This window comes from Heloderma suspectum, chromosome 2, assembly GCF_057233095.1.
Source record: "Heloderma suspectum isolate Gila_16-S chromosome 2, 16-S_ref, whole genome shotgun sequence".
NCBI classification, from domain to species: Eukaryota; Metazoa; Chordata; class Lepidosauria; order Squamata; family Helodermatidae; genus Heloderma; species Heloderma suspectum.
Genome location: NC_139459.1, coordinates 366,672,887 through 366,692,028, shown reverse-complemented (window position 1 = coordinate 366,692,028; position 19,142 = coordinate 366,672,887). Strand labels below are relative to the sequence as shown.

The 19,142-nt window shown below is 52.4% G+C and overlaps 1 protein-coding gene across 3 annotated transcripts; it reads right to left on the bottom strand.

Annotated features, from left to right (window-relative positions):
• Positions 1 to 652: 652 nt before the first annotated feature.
• LOC146355908 (tripartite motif-containing protein 10-like) lies at positions 653 to 17,795 on the bottom strand. Of its 3 annotated transcripts, XM_084831011.1 has the most exons (8): positions 17,659 to 17,795; positions 14,782 to 15,234; positions 12,498 to 12,593; positions 11,529 to 11,759; positions 10,242 to 10,264; positions 9,115 to 9,230; positions 7,505 to 7,537; positions 653 to 1,616 (listed from the first exon to the last, which is right to left on the bottom strand). In XM_084831011.1, exons 2-8 carry the CDS (start codon positions 15,190 to 15,192, stop codon positions 1,102 to 1,104), a joined length of 1,425 nt encoding a protein of 474 aa, XP_084687137.1. In that variant the 5' UTR covers positions 15,193 to 15,234; positions 17,659 to 17,795; the 3' UTR covers positions 653 to 1,101. The 3 variants fall into 3 exon arrangements, with proteins under 3 accessions (XP_084687137.1, XP_084687138.1, XP_084687139.1); XM_084831012.1 differs by lacking the exon at positions 12,498 to 12,593; XM_084831013.1 differs by lacking the exons at positions 14,782 to 15,234; positions 17,659 to 17,795 and adding an exon at positions 13,237 to 14,390 and having other exon boundaries at positions 782 to 1,616.
• Between the last annotated feature and the right edge of the window lie 1,347 nt (positions 17,796 to 19,142).

Genomic DNA, 19,142 nt, shown 5'->3' with positions numbered 1-19,142 from the left:
AGGCTATGCTTGCAATGTGCCTTGTTTGTTAAGTGATGAAATGGTCTGAATGTTCAAATGCATGCACAGGCCTTGCTCGCAACATGCTGTTCTAATGGTTAACAGCAACACAAATCTGTGTCGTCTCATTTTATGTTCTGTGTATTGTTCCAGCCCTTTGAAGGAGGCCTAATAAAACAGCAAGAGGCCAAAACGGGCCGGGGCTTTTCCTCCATGAAATTGTTCATCACATCCCAAGACTGTTCCCTCTTTCTGTGTTGCCAGTTGTGGAACTTCCTTCCTGTCCGGAGGCTCTGCGGCATCTCCCCACCCCTACCACACTTCAGGCACCAGGTGGGTTAGTGAAGTTCAGGGGGCGCCACGGATTGATTAGGGAGCCTGAGGTGCCCCAGGAAGTCAGCACTTATACTGGCGACCCGTTTCCTGCAGGTAGCAGCTCCTGAAGCCGGCGCTTGAAGCCAGCACTGTCCTCCCAGAGGCTGAGTGAGGCTGCGAGTGGGGATGAACCTGCAGGGGGGCCAGAGCACAGAGAGCTCACCGGGAGGGAAGCATCGCTTCAGGCTCCCTCCCATCTCTCTTGTGGCGAGGGGCTGCCCAAGCCTGGGCTCCCCTGGGCACCCCCAGAACTAGTTTGGGAAGGGGGACATGAGTCCGGGACTGCAGGGCCTCCCTGCTGCAATGTGTATTCTGTGGATTTCCCATTCACCCCCTCTAACACTGAACTCAGGTGGCTGAGTGCCAACAGGACTGAAGCCGAAATGGGGCCACTGAGAAACAAGAGGGAGGTATACATAGCTCAGTTTATTGCAAAACGTTCTCAAACAGTTAGAAATGTTACAGCTCCGTTGGTCCTTTACGAAGAGACTACATAATGCACCATTGCAACAGAAGAACTGGTGCAGTGCTAGTCAGGGAATTCCCTATGGCCGTGGCTGCCCCCCCCCCCCCCGCAGTTCTTTGGACCTCCTTGGAGAAGACAGAATGCAAGCAAGAAACACGGAGCTGCAGCCAAATGTTGCAGAAAGGGAAAGGGAGGGGGGATGTTTAGGTGAATCTTCCTGGTCTGGGGAGGGGGGTAAGTGAGGGAGGCTCTGAGCTGCCTTAAGGAGAGATCCTGAGTTGGCCTGTGAGCACATAAAAGAAGGGCAGGAGGGTCTCTCCAGAGAATGAAGCCTCAGGGAAGGCGTAGAGGAGGGTCCCTCTGTCAGCATCGTAAAAGGCCACCCGCCCCCCCTCACAGTTCAGAGACACTCGGATCCTCTTCAAGTGCCCACTCAGGGGCAGAGGAGGGAAATCAGGGGGGATGGAAGCCCAGTATTCACCTTCACAACCCTCCACAGCCCAGATCCCGTCCGCAGGGCGAATGTCAACCCCATCCTTCCTCCTCACAGACTTTCTGGCGACCCCCACAGCCCAGGTTCCCTCACTTTCCACAATGACTTCCCAGAAATGTCTCCCTGCTGTGAATCCCTCACGTCCCAACACAAAAGGATGGAAGTTGAATCTCTCAGGATTGTCAGGCAGATCTTGGCATTTGTCTCCCCATCTCACACTTTTATGATCCTCCGACAGGATGAGTTCAGGATTCACTGTGTCTGGATCCAGAGTCACGTTTGCTGTTGGGGACGGAGAGAGAGGAGAAAAGATTAGCAGTCCTCTGGGACAAAGGCAGAGGTCTCAATTGTTCATACCCCACAGGAATCCCAGGTTCCCTCTAAAATCAGGAAATATGGAAATAACTCAGTGAAAGAACCGACATGCTCAAAGCAGAATTTCCCCCAACCAAATTCTCCCCTCACTTCCCCTCCCTCTTTCCTTACTGCCCTCCCGCACTGACCCAACTCCCCCTCCCCTCCACCCTTCCCACATAAGGCTCACTGCATGGAGTTCACTTATTCAGAGTTTCTGTCTCCTGCCCCTCCTGTCATTCAACCCATTTTAGAAGAAGTAAAAGCAAGAACACCCCCAAACACTGTGCTCTTTTATGGCTCCAGATGAGACTTGTATGGCACCATCGCCTCATTCAAGGAATATTACAGGGGTCCAGATCACATTATCTTCCACTTGTGAACCTTTCCAATGGCTTCTCTGTCTTTTTTCTGACTGCATAAATTCCACGAGACAGGACTGAGCTGGGGCAGCCCCTGGCCTGGTTAGCCATGAGGCACTTCCTCTGAAACGGGGCCAGCCACAGATCAGGCTGCGGTTTCCTTCTTTCTGCAGGGTCGCCCACTTAGGCGGAAGGATGGTAGTGTGTAAATTAAAATGAAAGGAATTTTTGAAAACCAGCCTGGCAAGGACTTGCATTCAGTGGCTTTGAGGACCTACAGATTTTTCAGTGTGAGTTGAGGGGGGTGGGGAATGAGAAGAAAACGGATGGTGGATCAGAGAGAATTTGCTCTCCTCTGAATGCCAGATGCTGGGGAGACGTCGCTAGGGAGAGGGCCTTCAGGCCCTGCTTGTGGGTCTCCCAGAGGCATCTCTCTGGCTTCTGTGCTTAACAAAATGGGTGACTAGATGGACCATTTTGATGAAGTGTTTCTGCAGAAGAGTCATGTGGAAAACATATCAAATCTTATCAGTAGATAGGACCTCATCTCCTCCCTCATTAGCCTTATAACTGCATTTAGCCTCTTTGCACATACAACAAATTTCTGGACTGGGTTAGGCTCCTCCGTGTCTTGAAATGTTCCTCTGGGATACATACTTCTGCCTGTACAAGAGCAGGTATGTGGGTGGGTGGGTGGCCAGAGTTCCACACGATGGGGAACTCTGCTTGTTCAGGGTTCATGACAATACTGAGCCCTGCCTATGCACAGTCACTTGTATGCGTGGACACGTGTTGTTGTTGTTCTTTTTATTTACATTTCTATACTGCCCAACAGCCAAAGCTCTCTGGGCTGTTTACAAGATTAAAAACATTAAAAATACAGTATGCAGAGATTAAAAGCCATTTACATCTAAAAAAAAACATACGAACGGACAACATACACAAAAGAACATACAGTCAGGGCCAGAAATATTGGAACAAGGATAACTGTTTTGGTAGTTGGCCTCTGTACACCACCACATTGAAGTTGAAAGGAAACACACCCAGATGGGAGTGAAGTCAGGACTTTCAGCTGTAATGCAAGGGGTTTGGCAAAAGTGGGGCACGAACCATTCAGGAAGTACAGCCAGTGGCATACACACACACCCAACGTTGGTGGCTCATAAGTAATGGAACAAACCAACATCATTTCAAACGTAAGGATCGCCTTTAATACCTGGAGGAAAATCCTTTGCAGTCAATGACCGCCTGAAGTCTGGAACCCATGGACATGACCCAGTGCTGAGTTTCCTCCCTCGAGATGATTTGCCAGGCCTTCACTGCAGCTGCCTTCAGCTGCTGCTTGTTTGTGGGTCTTTCTGCCTTCAGTCTTGTCTTCAGGAAGTGAAAAGCATGCTCTATTGGGCTGAGATCAGGTGACTGACTTGGCCATTGAAGAACATCCCACTTCTTTGCCTTGAGAAACTCTTGGGTAGCTTTTGCTGTACGTTTTGGGTCATTCTCCATCCGCAATATGAAGTGGCATCCTATCAGTTTGGCAGCATTCGGCTGGATCTGAGCAGAAAGCATAGCCCGATACACTTCAGAATTCATCCTGCTGCTTTTATCAGAAGTCAGGTCATCAATAAACACCAGTGACCCGGTTCCACTGGCACCCATACATGCCCATGCCATAACACCGCCTCCACCATGTTTGACAGATGATGTGGTATGCTTTGGATCATGAGCTGTTCTTTTCCTTCTCCAGACTTTTCTCTTCCCATCATTCTGGTACAAGTTAATCTTGGTTTCATCAGTCCAAAGAATCTTATTCCAGAACCGGGCTTATTCCAGAACACTTTTTTAGGTGTTTGCTGGCAAAGGCTAATCTGGCCTGTCTGTTCTTGAGCGTTACCAGTGGTTTGCACCTCGTTGTGAAACCTCTGTATTTACATTCATAAAGCCGTCTCTTGACTGTAGGTGTTGACAATGACATGCCTACCTCTGGAAGAGTGTTCTTGACCTGGCTAGATGTTGTGAAAGAGTTCCTCTTCACCATGAGCAGCATTCTGCGGTCATCCACTTCAGTTGTCTTCCATGGTCTTCCAGGCCTTTTGCTGTTGCTGAGCTTGCCAGTTAATTCCTTCTTTTTCAGGATGTTCCAAACTGTTGTGTTGGCCACTCCCACTGTTTTTGCTATCTCTCTGATGGGTTTATTTTGTTTCCTTGGCCTAATGATGGCCTCCTTCACTCGCATGGACACCTCTTTGGACCTCATGTTGGGGGTTCCAGTGAACAGCTACCAATGCAAATGTAACACTCAGAACCACCTCCAGGCCTTTTATCTGCCTGATTGGTCATGGGATACCCAGGAAACAGGCCACACCTGGCCACGCAGCTGCTTGTCAGCCATTCATTCCATTACTTATGAGCCACCAACGATAGGTGTGTGTGCATGCCACTGGCTGTCCTTCCTGAGTGGTTAGTGCCCCACTTTTGTCAAACCCCATGAATTACAGTTGAAAGTCCTGACTTCACTCCCATCTGGGTGTGTTTCCTTTCAACTTCAATGAGGTGGTGTACAGAGGCCAACTGCCAAAACAGTTATCCTTGTTCCAATATTTCTGGCCCTGACTGTATATCTACAACTTCAGACAAGCAATCTCAAAGCAAACAACCACAATCATAAGACATTCCAACATCAATTAAACTTAACATATGCTGCCAAATGCCTGCGAGAAGAGAAAGGTCTTAACCGGGCGCCAAAAAGGTAACAATGTTGGCGCCAGGCAGGCCTCATCGGGGAGAGCATTCCAGAATTGGGGGGCCCTCTCCCTTGTTGCCGTCTTCCTGGCTTCCCTCGGAAGTCGCAGCTGGAGAAGGGCCTTAGACGTTGAGTGTAGTGTACAGGTAGGTTTGTGTCGGGAGAGGCACTCTGTCAGGTATTGTGGTCCCAAGCCGTGTAAGGCTTTATAGGTTAAAACCAGCACCCTGAAGCAGGCTCAAAAACATACAGGCACCCAGTGCAAGTGGGCCAGAGTTGGTCTCATATGTTCGGCCCTTCTGGTCCCCATTATCTATCTGGCCGCCGTATTTTGCACGAGCTGCAGCTTCTGAACCTGCCTTCAAAGGCAGACCCACGTAGAGCGCATTGCAGTAATCTAACCTGGAAGCTACTAGAGGATAGACAACGGAAGCCAGGTTATCCCTGTCCAGAAAGGGGCGTAGCTGGGCCACCAACCAAAGGTGGTAGAAGGCACTCCATGCCACTGAGGCCACCTGAGCCTCAAGGGACAGAGATGGCTCAAGCAGAACCCCCCAGCTACGGACCTGCTCCTTCAGGGGGAGCGCAACCCCATCCAGAGCAGGTTGAGCACCCTCAAAAAGAACCGCCCACCAACAGCATCTCAGTCTCGTCTGAACTGAGTTTCAGTTTGTTAGGCCTCATCCAGTCCATTGTCGCAGCCAGGCTCTGATTTAGCACATCCACAGCCTTGCCTGAAGGAGATGAAGGGGAGAAATAGAGCTGCGTGTCAACAGTGCACCGATGACAACACACTCCAAAACTCCGGATGACCGCACTCAACGGTTTCATAGCATGGGGGACACAACCGACCCCCGTGGAACCCCATACTGGAGAATCCACAGGGCCGAGCAATATTCCCCAAGCACCACCTTCTGGAGCCAACCCCCCAGGAAGAAGCGAAACTGCTGCAATGCGGTGCCTCCCACTCCCAGCTCAGACAGCCGTCCCAGAAGGATACCATGGTCGATGGTATCGAAAGCTGCCGAGAGATCAAGGAGAATCAACAAGGTCACACTCCTCCTGTCTCTCTCCCGACAAAGGTCATCATACAGAGCTGTTTCCATGCCAAAACCCGACCTGAACCCCAACTGAAATGGATCTAGATAATCGGTCTCATCCAAGAGAGTCTGGAGCTGGTTGGCAACTACCCCCTCAAGAACCTTGCCCAGGAAAGGAACATTTGCCACTGGCCTAAGATTACTAAAATCTTCTGGGTCCAGGGAGGGTTTCTTCAGGAGTGGTCTCACTACTGCCTCTTTGAGGCGGCCCAGGACCACTCCCTCTCACAAGGAGGCATTAATCACCTCCCTGGCCCAGCCAGCTGTTCCTTCCCTGCCAGTTTGTATAAACCAAGAGGGGCAAGGATCCAGTATGGAAGTGGCTGTATGAACCTGTCCAAGCACCTTGTCCACGGCCTCGTTGCCCCAAATATACTTTACCATAGGCACATGCCAGCATTGGACTGCATGCACATGGAGGGGAGGAGCCTTGTGGCGGAACCGCCCCACGGTTTTATTTGTTTCTACGCAGTGCTCAGGGACTGTAGCTTCTCCATACATGGGAGGTTGCCTGGTGGGTGGGAGGGAAGTTATGGAACGGTGTGAGTGGCTGAGTGCCGCAGGCCGTGTGACTGGTCAGGGAGAACGCTGAGGGGAGGGAGTTGGGGGGAGTCAAAAGAGGCACTCGGAGGAGAGATGGGGGAGAGAGGGATTCGATCTCTTAGATAACATCTCCTGGGGATAGGGAGTGGTGGTTAGTGGTTTTAGGCCTTGAGTTGGCTTAGGTTAGGTCAAGTGGAGAACATAAGAAGTAACTAAGAAAAAAAACATCATATGCAAGAAATCTGTTAAAGTGCAATCTTTCTAACATTTTAGATAAATTATTTCGATTCACTTACAGTGAGTCGGTACTCAAGTCTTCATCAAGCTACTTATACTTAACCAAGGCAGAAGTTCAAAAAGGGCACAACGCACACACATGATTATACCAGAGGGGAAAAGGGGGATAACAGAGGTGGTTAAAGGCGGAAAACTGAGGTGGGCGGAAACAACCTGCCTAGGTGGAAGAAAAGGCGAATACCCCTGTCTTGAGGGACCATAGGCTGAGCGAAGAGAGGAGGGGTCTCGTCACAAGCCTCTTGCCCTAAACCTATTTAGGGCGCAGTCCCACGGATTGTGCCCTCAGTCATAAGCCCTCAAACCCGGAGACTTACGATCATCCAATGCAGGGCGGGAGCAGCAGCAGAGGTGACCTTTGCTTCCCCGTCCTCCTATCTTGGCTTTTTTCACCAGCAGAGCTTTTTGGGGGGCACTTCAGAGGGGCAGGGAAGGAGGCTGGAGGTGGCTCAGGATAGATTGTATCCTGGCCTCTCCAGTCTCCTCCCTGCCAAAAAATGCCCCCTTTTCCCCCTCTCCAAGGGTGGCATGGCTCTTTCCATGCCAGCTGGGAGCGGGAGGGATCTCCGATCCCCCCTCCCAGGGCTGAGCACTGTCTCCGACCCTGGAGCAGGGAATCCAAAGTATCCGATGGCCCCTCAAATGCTGCCTAGGGGACGCAGGATTGCTCCCTTAAGGCTGCAAAGTGTAAAGGACAGAACTGTTTAACCCCAATGAAAAACGTCTGGCCAGTCCACATCCCTCCTGTGAACTTGGTCCCCACTGGAAAATTACCTTTCTTCAGGTGTAGCCCGGGTAGCAGGGCATCTGGGGAAGAGAAATTATATAAACATTAAGAAGCACACTATCTATGAATCACGGAGAAACAAACATGTCCTTATCTCATATGGGCCTGATCCAAACCTTGGTTCCCTGTCCCATCTGCCTGCCACCTTGGGCAGCGAGAGAAAAAAGCACCACCAGCAGGGCAGGAATGCCTGCATGGCCCCGTTCAGGAGCTGGGACAGGGCGACAGGCAGCCCTTTCATCTCGCAGGAAGTCAAAGAGCACTTTGGTGACTGTGATGGTTGCAGCACTATAGATGGGAGACGCGGGTGGGATGTGGAAGAGGAGATGGCCCAGGCCTTGCTGGACTGCTGAGAGAGGAGGAGGAGGAGGAACCGGCTGCCTTTGCACCCCTCCCCCTCTGTTTCTGAGGCCAAAGGAAGGACAAAGCAGGAGGGCCAAAGGAGGAGCCAAGGGCAGAACCAGGACAGAGGATGTATTTAACCCTCCTTGCTATTGCTGAAACAGCCCTTGGGCACTACGGAGGCAATCCTGTAAACTTTATCTACTTGGATCTCCAAAAAGCTTTGGAAAAAGTCCTTCACCAAAGGCTCCTGTGCATGTACAGTTGTCATTCAATACGAGAACAGGGCCTCATAAATTCGTAGCTATTTAAAGCAGGGGTGCAAAGCCTCCCACCTCTGGGCCTAATCTGACCCATGGGGCACCCCAGTCTGGCCTGCACAGCCTCCAAGGGGTGGGGCTTACTCTCCAATCCCCGCCCCATGGGGATCCCCCCCCCCCCCCCCGGCATCCCCACTGCTGTCTCTTGACTCAGCCATGCTGGATAGAGAGTGAGCTCTTCCCCACCTGTGAAGGATGTCTCAGATTGGAGAGAGCAGCAGGGATGAGAGGCAGCAGGACTCACCATCATGGGGAAGTGAGGCCGCTTTCCCTGGTGGGGGTGAGTCCCAAAGCCTCCCGCCTCTCCTCCAGACTATCTCTGATCCGAGATAGGGATGGGGGGGGGGGAACACGAGATATCGGAGAGAGCAGCAGGGACTCACAGCAGCCTGAGCGCTGGGACTTAGCCGCGCTGGGTAGGGAGCAAGCATTGTTCCCCACAGGCGGACTAGTCCCAGCCCTCAACACTCTTCCCTGTGAGGGCGAGTCCCAATGCCCAGGCCGCCCCGCAGCAGGGCAGAGGTTCCAGTGCGGACGCAGGGCGGCCTGGGTCTCTTTGTCTGTGGTGGAAGGAGGCACCCTTGCAGGCCACTTCCAGCACAAGGGGGGAGGGGTGTGACAGCATCTGGCCCGTGGTGGGAGGGGTGGCGAGCAACCCGTGAATGGGTGACATGGAGTCAAGAGCGAGCAGCCAAGCTTGTGGATGATACCAAATGAGGAAAACCTAAAACAGAGCTTCGGAACCTCCCCCCACAAAAAACCTGTCCAGACTGGGGGGATGGGCAACAAAATGCAGAAGGGGTTTTCCTGGAGGAAAAGGAAATGGAGGCCAGGCTGCCAAAACAGAAGCTTCACTGCTGTTTCCACCATTCAGAGCAACAACAGAATAAAACGACGCCCAGCATATAATCCTTGTGCATTTAATCCTTCATTACCTTTGAATTGCTTCACGACAGTATCCAGAAAAGGACTTATCTCACAGAAATCCCAGACCCTCCCCTTCAGCTCCGGAGGGAAAGCCCCTGGATTCTCAAATGGCTCCTTCTCACTCCTGGTGGAGAAAAAGGGCGAGGAAGGGGAGACATGACGGAGGTGTACAGAATTATGCATGGGGTGGAGAATATGGATAGGGAGGCATTTTTCTCCCTCCTAATGCCAGAACTAGGGTCATCCCATGAGACTGACTGGCAGGAAATTCCGGATAGATGGAAGGAAGGACATCTTCACACAGGTTATTGCTGAACTATGGAATTTGCTACCAACGGACGTAGCGATGGCCACGAATTCAGATGGCTTCAAAAGGGGGCAAGACAAATTCCTCAGGGAGAAGGCTATCAATGGCTGCTAGTCCTGATGTCTCTCTGCTCCCTCCAGGATCAGAGGCAGTGAGCCTGCGTACACCAGTTGCTACCGCACTCATGCCCTGCTTGTGGGTTGCCTGTCGATGTCTAGTTGGCTGGTCTGTGAGCAGAATGCTGGACTAAAGGGACCTCCGTCTGATCCAGCACGGATCTTCTTACATCCACAAAAACAAAGGTAACCAATCCAATAGTCCCAAAGGGAACCAATGAAAACTGCAGAAAGCTCACAGCAGGGCTGGGAAACCTTTGTGCGCGCCTGTGGGGGGGTGTGAGGCCATACTGGCCCCCACGGAACCCTTCAGCGGCTACAGAAGTGGGTGTGGCTGGGGGTGAAAGGGGGCAAACAGGGTGTTTTCTTTCGGTGTAGTTAGCGATAGGGTGAAAAGTGTGGGTTTTGTCTGTGTTTGGGGAGGGCATGTGAACTTTGCCTGTCTTGGTGTTTGGGGGGAATGTTTGTCCTGTGGCGGTTTGTATGCATGCATTTGGGGTGGGATGTGTGTCTTGCAGGGAGAGAAGAGCCCTCAGCCATGTGTGATGGAGGGGAGGAAGAACAGGAGTGGTACAAATTCAAAAGCAGGTCCCTGCTTTTATCTGTGAGATGTCGGAGACCTCGTTCTCTGCCCAGGAGCCTGGAGGGCCCTGTCCTTCCCATGCCATCCAGACCCTTCCCAGCATCATGGAAAGGAGCGGGATCCACTCACCTCTGCAAGGTGCTTCTCATGTCCTGGAGGGGAACAGAGAGAGAGAAGAGGGAGCTCAGCGCTTGCAAAACACCGCCCTCTGGAGATGCCCTCTGGCCCCCTCATGTTCAACTGGTGATGCTCTGCCACTCAAGCAGTGGAGAAAATGGATACAACTTCCCACAGCGAGGGTTAAAGAGGCCCTGGCCAAAGTGTCAGCTTTTGGCAAGGGAGAGGAGCTGATGGGTATGTTAAGGGACATGCATTTGGTGGGGCTGGGCCTTGTGCTGGTAACTCCAGAGGGCTCCCTGTTCCTCTCTTTGTGTGGACCCATTTGTCTGGGCACAGAGGAATGCCCACAGTGGCAAAGCTTCCAGCCCTTGCGCATCCCCTCTTCAGACCTGCCTAGGTTTTGGGGGTGCGATGAATTTGGTGCCAGTGGGGTGCCTCTTCACCAGCAAAGAGAGAGACAGAGGGGGAGGAAGAAGGGGGCCTCTCAATATAAGAGAGGGAGGGAGAGAGGGGGGGAGAGAGGGGGGGAGGGAGGGAGGGAGGGAGGGGGAGGGAGACAGAGACAGAGACAGGCTTCTTTGGGCCAAAGAGTCCTAACTCATGGGATGCCAGGGCGCTGCTTATATACCACACATTTGAGTTTAATTATTAAAACTCTAACCGTGGCAAAAATAAAAATAAAAATCCTGTCTCTGCCGGCTCATGGAAACTACCATGTGTGCTAGTTCAGGAATAACCTGACTGAAGATCCTTCCTCCCAGCTTAGAAAGGCAGGGAGATATGAACTGGCTGCTACACAGATTTCCCTGGGCTGGCACTTGGGAGCCTCAGGGTAGACAACTGCAGATTTCTGAAGTGATTTTCAAGGAGGGGAAGATGTCAAAGGATTAACTTTGGGGAGACAGAGATCATGCCAGAGGGGGTGATGGATCTGAACCACCTACGCTGTTCTGCTTTGAGTGCCAGGCTGCGTTTTCACCATGGCAGACTTCGCCTGGGCTTTCCCAAGTAGGAATGAAGCCTTCCTTTCCATGGGGCTCCTAGCAACAGCAGCAACATTGAGAAATTCCAGGTTTTACACCTAGATACTAATGTAGTCATGCTTTGGGGACATCACTTCGGGGCTGGCGCATGCAAGAATTCACGTAAAGCCACCACCTCGTGGTTGCCATCTGTCGAGGGGATGTGCTGTACCTGCCTTGGGCCCCTTCCTTCTGCAGGCGAAGGAGGGAAGACGGTTTTGAAGTCCGCTTTCCCCTTGGAGAGGGTCCTGGGCTGTTTCTGCCACCGTCCTACCTGCAGGAGTTCACTCGCTGGCTGCCGACACTTCTCCTCCATCTCCCGGATGAGACTGTCGAGAGAGGAGAACTCCTCCTTGAGTATTGCCACGTGCTGCTCCCTCTTCCTTGCAACCTCCTTCTCCACCTCCTCCATCTCAGCCAGCAGGAGCTTCTCTTGTTCTTCTAGAAAGTGATGTAGTCGTCTGAACTGAGCCACCGTCTTTTCCCTTTCTGCTTTTGTTTGCTCCTGCAGGAAGTGGATGGAAAGGGGAGAAACAGTAGCCAGTGTCAGAAATAGGGCCGCTCTTTACAGCATTAAGAGGCTTAAAGGAGTTTCATAGGAAAGGTATTTGTACGTTTTCACAGATATTGAGGGCTTCTCCACAATGGGGCTTTTATCCTGCTGTTGAGATTGGTTACTCACAGAGGGTTGCAGGTGCTTTACATGATGTTGTCAACCTTCAGGGCATCTCCTGTGCTAAATTACCTTTGCCCCATCTTTAAAAAGATCGGAGATCATGAGATATCAAATTACAGTGGGTTGAGTTTCCTTGTGAAAAGAGGAAATCCCACAACAAGAGGAGCTAGACCACAGCGCCATCCAGAGGCCGTGTACCGAAACATACAGAACACACAGAAAAGGGGAGAAAGGGGGGGAGGGAAGCACGTGTAAAGGGAGCCTGTCATGATCCAGCATTTAAAAAGGAAGCAAAAAGCCCTGGTTAAATTGCAGGATTTTAGGCTGGTGAAGAAATGCTCAAAATCAACATTCAATAGAGAAAAAGATTCCTAAAGATGTAAAAGTGCCCCCTCTCAGAATGGCCTTTCATTAGCCATTGTTATGGTAGGTTCAGCCATCTCAACTAATAGCTCTTCTGCAGAGCCAGGCTGCCTTGGGGCTTGTGATTCCTCTGCATTTGACATTACATTTTTTACATATGTTGGTTGAAGCACTTGTCCCCTTCCTAGTAATATTAATACTTACAAGCAGGCCTTGGTTTTCCCTTTCTGTGTCTGCTTTATATGTCAGAATTCTTTCCCTCTCCTTCCTCAGAATCTCCAAATGATGACAGATCAGATTCTGAAGAGAGAGAAAAGTTCTGCTTTGGCTTGGGGAAAGAGGATTTGAACAAGGTGCTTCTTCCCTGCCATCCAGTTTTGTACTGGGGCGGGGGAATCTCCCAATTGCCCTCTTTATCCCACTGTACCCGTCAAATAGGTACCCAGTTGGAAACTGAGTTTCACACTCACTCTTCCAGGGGGAGACCTGGAATCTGGAGCTGGTGGCTGTGGGGAGCAGGAGGCCACGCTGTGAGAGGTTCTGGTGAGCCCAGCACCAGGGGGATTCTGCCCGAGGTCCCAAGGTGAGAGCGGCGGGGCCTAGCCCTGACATCATCCGGACTGTGGTTGAGGCCAGTCCTGACCCTTCCCAGAAATGTCTGCCTGCTGTGAATCCCTCACATCCCAGCACAAAAGGATGGAAGCTGAATCTCTCAGATTTCTACGGCAGATCCTGGGATTTGTCTCCCCATCTCATGCTTTTATGACCCTCGGACAGGTTTGGGGATGAGCTTTGTCTGGATCTAGAGGCACAATGGCTTGTGGGTTTAGGCTGATATCAGGAAAAGAGAACATAAATCTGGGAGAATGGTTGACATTCTGAGCCTAAACAGATCATAGGAATCATATTTCCTCTAAAATCAATAGGATTTCCATGCACTTACTTTAGTAGTGGGATGTTACTCTGGCTTCTTCTGGAGTTGTACCACAATAAAACATCCTTGGAAAATGTCACGGCAGTCTTCTTTCTCTCCCCTCTCCCTTCCTATTTTCCCCTCCCTCCCAGCGTATAGCCTCACTATTCCACTCGCCACCCCCACTATCTGTTTAGCTCATTTCTGACCAGCCAGGGCCCCATGGCAGCCATTATGTGACTAGCCACATTCACCATGGCAGCCATTTTGTGGTGGTACCCACAGCCGTTCCTCAAATTCCAAAATGTGCCCACGGGTCCAAAAAGGGCGGGGGGACCTGCCCTAGGGTATCCACCTTGAACATTTTCTTGGTGGAAAGACAGAGTACAAATCAAATCAATAAATATCCAACACCAGTGTATCTTCAAGATCAGGGGACTTACTTGGTATGTGGAATAACCAGATCACAGGACTGCAGTATCGATATATGTAGGGCAGAGCAGGGGAACCGTGGCCCATGGGCCTAGGAACATTCCCCATACTGCCCGAGATGGGCTTGACTCCCTCTGCAGGCCCCACCCCCTGCTCAAGGCCCAATTCCAGGAATCTACTGGGGGTTGGGAAGGGGGCAGGAATCCTCCTGTTATCTGCAATCACTAATCAGAGATAACAGGGGCCTTCCCCTCCCTCCCCCTGTGCAATTCCCCTGGAGGCTACCAGAGGCTTGGGGAAAGGGCACAGATGGGAATCCCTGTTATCTCCAATCAATAATAGGAGATAACAGAGGGATTCAGTTTTGTGCTCCTCTCGCCCTCCCACCTGCTAAGAGCTTTTCCTGCACCGCACTTCGTTCATCGGGGAGGATGCAGTGCGGGAGAAGCAGCTACAGTGGTGGGGAACAATTATGTCACAGGCTGTGGCTAGGCCCCATGACAGCAACGGGAGTGGCCATGCCCCATAATATCATCTGGCCCACGGAGGGCTGTTGCCGGCCCATGATGCAGGGTGATGGTGCGATGCAGGAGGCCCGGTGTTCACCTTCAGTCATGTCCCAGATTCTTCTGCTGGGTTCCACAGCCAATGCGTCAATCTAGAAAGGTTTCCTCAGTTGCGAAAGCAAAAGCTGGTTTAAAGCACAACCGGTTTTTGAAGTCTGAAATAAATGCCAGCCTGGGGGGGGGGGGGCATTGTTTTCAAGGAGGAGGAGAGTTACCAAACCCCCCTGTGACACAGACATTTACTCCGCTCATGTCGCCTTGTGGCCCATGAAGTGACACCTCATGGGAGCAACTGCAGGAGTGTCACCAGGGCTGGGCCACAGGGGCACCTGCCCTGGATGCAAGCTGGAGCTGCACAATGAGCAAGGAAGGTCATAGAACACATCGACTGCTGTTTAAAAGGATGGCAGATTTCGGTTTAGGGCCCACCTGCTCTGGCTTTCTGTTCATGCAGGGGCCAACTGACACCAGCAACAGCCCTGGCGTGGGAGCTGCAGTCCAGCCCCATTACCAGGAAAGTGCTCCTGCAACACACATCGGGAGGCCTCCGCTACCAAAGACCTGGACGCTTCCCTACCTGGTATTCCTGGGCAGCCTCTTCCTTCAGAAGTACAACGTGCGATTCATGTTCTGGGGAGCGCTTGCACTTCCAGCACACCAGCTCTTCGTCTTCTTTGCAGAACAGGCGCAGCTTTTCCTCGTGTCTCGCACACAGGCTCTCTCTTTCTAGGTTTAGCGGCAGGAGTTTGATTTTTTCTACTATATTTGCCAGCTGCCAGTTGGGCCGGAAGTTGCCTTTCTGGATCCGGGCTTTGCACACGGGACACGCCAAGTCCCCCAGTTCTTCCCATGTCTCACAGTACTCCGTGATGCAGCCCCGACAGTAGTTGTGGCCACAGTCTAGAGTCACCGGGTCTCTGAGATACTCCATGCAGACGGGGCACGTGGCTTCCTGTTCCACCTCCGTGGATGGCGGGGCAGTGGCCATGGCGGATGGCGTCCCTGTGGCTTTTGGTGTGAGAAGAGGCAGCTGTGGGAGGACAGAGATATGAGAGGGGGCTGGAGAAAGAAAACACGCCTGTTGCAGAATAACAAAACTCCGTGTGCCCTGCAGTTTGAGCCCGAGGCAGCCTTAAGTTCAGGCCCTCCCTCGCCACTCAGGCTCACCCTCACACCAACAAATCTACTCTGCTGCAGTGGTGTCAAGTTTGGCCCTGGGATGGCAGAGGGAAAAGTGGCAGGGGGCCACAGACGAACGTCACTTTAGGGAGTGAGAGCAGCCATCCGTGTGTCTGATCTTCGTAGCCAGAAGTGTGGGAGAGGGTGGGGTGGGGTGGGGAGTACAGGAAGGGGTGAGAGATACCTTTCTCCCTCTCCCATAATACTAGAACCCGGTGGGGCCACCCCCCGACGCTGATTGGTGGGGCATTCAGGACAGATCAAAGGAAGCTCTTCTTCACACAGCCCATGGTCAGACTATGGAATTCGCTACCTCGATGTGGTGATGGCCGCCAATTTGGATGGCTTTAAATGGGAGGTGGACAAGTTCCTGGAAGAGAAGGCTGTCAGTGGCTAATAGCCATGCTGCCTGTACACTACCTCCCCTATCAGAAGCGGGATGCCTGTGTGCTCCAGTTGCTGGCAAACATGGGCAGGAGGGTGCTGTTGCATTCGTGTCCTGCCTGTGGGTTTCCCATTGGGGCAGCTCGTCAGCCACTGTGTGAACAGAATCCTGGACCAGACGGACCCTTGCTCTGGTCCAGCACGGCCCTTCTGAAGTTCTTAACTCTCCTCCCTGCATGCTGAGATCCCAGTGGAAATTGCCCGACCATCCCCTCTATTAACAGTTTGTTTTTATTTTAGAAAGACACCACAGCTAGTGACCTACGTAGCCTCAGGCCCAGTTTGGCCCACTGGTGGCAGTGATCAGCTGCCTAGGAGCAAAAATGGGGGGGGGGAGTGAAACCCTCACCACTCGACCTGCCTTCTCTTCAGGGAAGGGAGCTGGGGCAGGAGGATCAAGGAGTTGGGTGTGCTTCGAGTCCCGTATTCCTGCTTTTATTTCTGGCCCATTCTTCCTGAAGAGGCAAAGGGTGTGTCTGCAATGGTCCAAGGCCAGGGTCTCACAGCCAGGGCAGAGGGCAAATGACCACCCGGAGAACGGCTAGTAGCGGAGGACGCAGCAAACAGCTCAGCGCCTGGACTGGCAAACTCCATTTTACTAGTACAAATCCCGGGAAGTACTAGTTCCCCTCTACTCAGCACTGGTTAGGCCTCATCTGGAGTACTGTGTCCAGTTCTGGGCACCACACTTGAAGAAGGATGCAGACAAGCTGGAGAGGGTTTAGAGGAGGGCAACAAAGATGATCAGGGGACTGGAAACAAAGCCCTATGAGGAGAGACTGAAAGAACTGGGCATGTTTAGCCTTGAGAAGAGAAGACTGAGGGGAGATATGATAGCGCTCTTCAAATACTTGAAATGTTGTCACAGAGAAGAAGGCCAGGATCTCTTCTCCATCATCCTAGAGTGCGGGACACAGAATAATGAGCTCAAGTGACAGGAAGCCAGATTCCGGCTGAACATCAGGAAAAACTTCCTGACTGTTAGAGCAATACGACAATGGCACCAATGACCCAGGGAGGCGGTATGCTCTCCCACACTGGAGGAGTTCAAGACGAGGCTGGACAGGGATGCTCTGACTTGGATTCCTGCACTGAGCAGGGGGCTGGGCTCAATGGCCTTGTAGGCCCCTTCCAACCCTACTATTCTATGATTCTATGACCCTGCTGTCAGGATGGTGCTATGGTCCCAGACCTCAGTCCGAAGGCACAAGAGACAGCCATCTTGCTGAAGCTAAGCGGGTTTGGGTCTGGTCGGTGCTTGGAGGGGAGACCACCTGGGAATCACACGTAGCCACCTTGAGTTCCCCGATGTAAGAAAGGCGGGATTTCAAGGTAATAAATTAATAAATAAATAAATGTCGATGAGTTCAAAATGTGACCCTGCACACGCTCGGGGGTTTTCATCAAGGATCGCGAACACAGCTGTGTTTTGCTCTAACACATCAGGAATGCAGAAGCAGTTCTGAAGCATGGGAGGAGGCAAGGTAGGTGTGTGTGTGGGGGGGGGATAAGAGAAATGTTATCATTTCGCAACTGAAGTCATGAACTCTCTGAAGAGGCCCCCGGAAGCCCACCAATCCCAGGGCCTCAAGCCGACCGGGCTGCAGCACGCTGCGTCCGCGGAGACGCAACTCCAACCTGGGCGGGGTTCAGTCTTCCCCGCTGTTGGGGGGGATCGATTCCCCCCACGCCAAACCCACCCCGTCCTCGTCAGACACGCCCTCCCTCTTCCCCGCTCCCCCCCCAGGCTGAAGGCCCTTCCGAAAGAGGGGCAGGAACGCACGCACCCCGCGAGCTTCCCCGATTCCGCGTTCATTCGGCTCGTCTGTACCTTGTGCAGGACCGCGTCGCGCCCTCCTGGACGGAGGCCCCCCTTGATCCGCGCTCATAAACGCGGCGGCAGCAGCAAGCGGCTCACGAGTAGCGCTTTCTCCACGGCTCACCTGCAGGGTCAGCCCCGCCCATCCCGCGCAGAAACGGTGCGGGGAAGGCCTTTGCCTCGCGCCGCAAAATGCAAAGTGGGTCGGCGCCACTTCGTGCTTCCTAATCCGGAGGCGTGCTTACTAGGCTGCAGGGCCTGGGCGTCTGCTGCGGACTGGCTGCAAGCAGCTTCCGTCTTCCCCCCTCCGCTTCCCAACTCACTGCTGAGTCTGGCCTCTCCTCTCTGTCCTCCTCGTTTCCTTGCCGCCGCCGCTGCATTCAGCCCTGGTGCAGGCTTTCATATGCACTTGCACGCATCTTTGCTCAGTCCTCTGAACTGAGCAGGCCCCCTTCCAAGTCGGGATCGGCGGGGCTGCTTCCAGATGGGTGATTCCTGGCAGCAGTAATCACTATAATGCTAATTTTAAAAAGCTGATGATTTAAAAAAAACAAAAAAACAAGTTCCCCTCCTGCTGTTAATCGCACTGTTCTCGACCTCTCAGCGGCTCTCGATGCCATCAGCCAGGGGATCCTTCGGGATGAATGTCTGCGTTGCGAGTGGGAGGTGCTGGCGGGTCTCACCAAGTCGTGGACCCTGTATTTTGCGGGGAGCCGGGTCGCTAAACAGGCAGAGAGGCGCTTCCTTGGCGCTCGCTCCTTCCGTGCCCAGCCCTTCCCTACCAGCAATCAAAGCCTCTCTCTCCCCGCACTCGGTCTCCCCCTCCCTTCCCTACAGGGACCGTCCAGTCTCCCCGGCTCTTCTCTCCTCCTCCAGTGCTTGCCTGGGGATACAGCAGGCCTCCTAATCGGGGGCGTCATTATGCGATGGCTCACCCGTGCACGGACCCTGGATCTTTTTGAACAGTGCCCCGGATCTTTTGAACTGCCCTAATTGCCATTTTTTTTCTGGCGCTACTTGGAAATACCCTCTGCTCTTCCCCAGTAGCATATTGGACACCTTCCGACTTGAGGGGCTCATCTTCCGGCGTCAAGTGGGCCTTAGGAAGCATTAGTAACAACAAAGCTAGCGGAGATGACAGTATTCCAGCCGAGCTATTTAAAATCCTAAAAGATGATGCTGTTAAAGTGCTGCATTCAATATGCCAACAAATCTGGAACACTCAACAGTGGCCACAAGACTGGAAAATGTCAGTTTACATTCCAATTCCAAAGAAGGGCAACGCCAAAGAGTGTTCAAACTACCGCACAATTGCGCTCATTTCACATGCCAGCAAGGTGATGCTCAAAATCCTACAAGCTAGGCTTCAGCAGTATGCGAACCGAGAACTACCGGAAGTACAAGCTGGGTTTCGAAGAGGCAGAGGAACTAGAGATCAAATCGCCAACATTCGCTGCATCATGGAGAAAGCAAGAGAATTCCAGAAAAACGTCTAT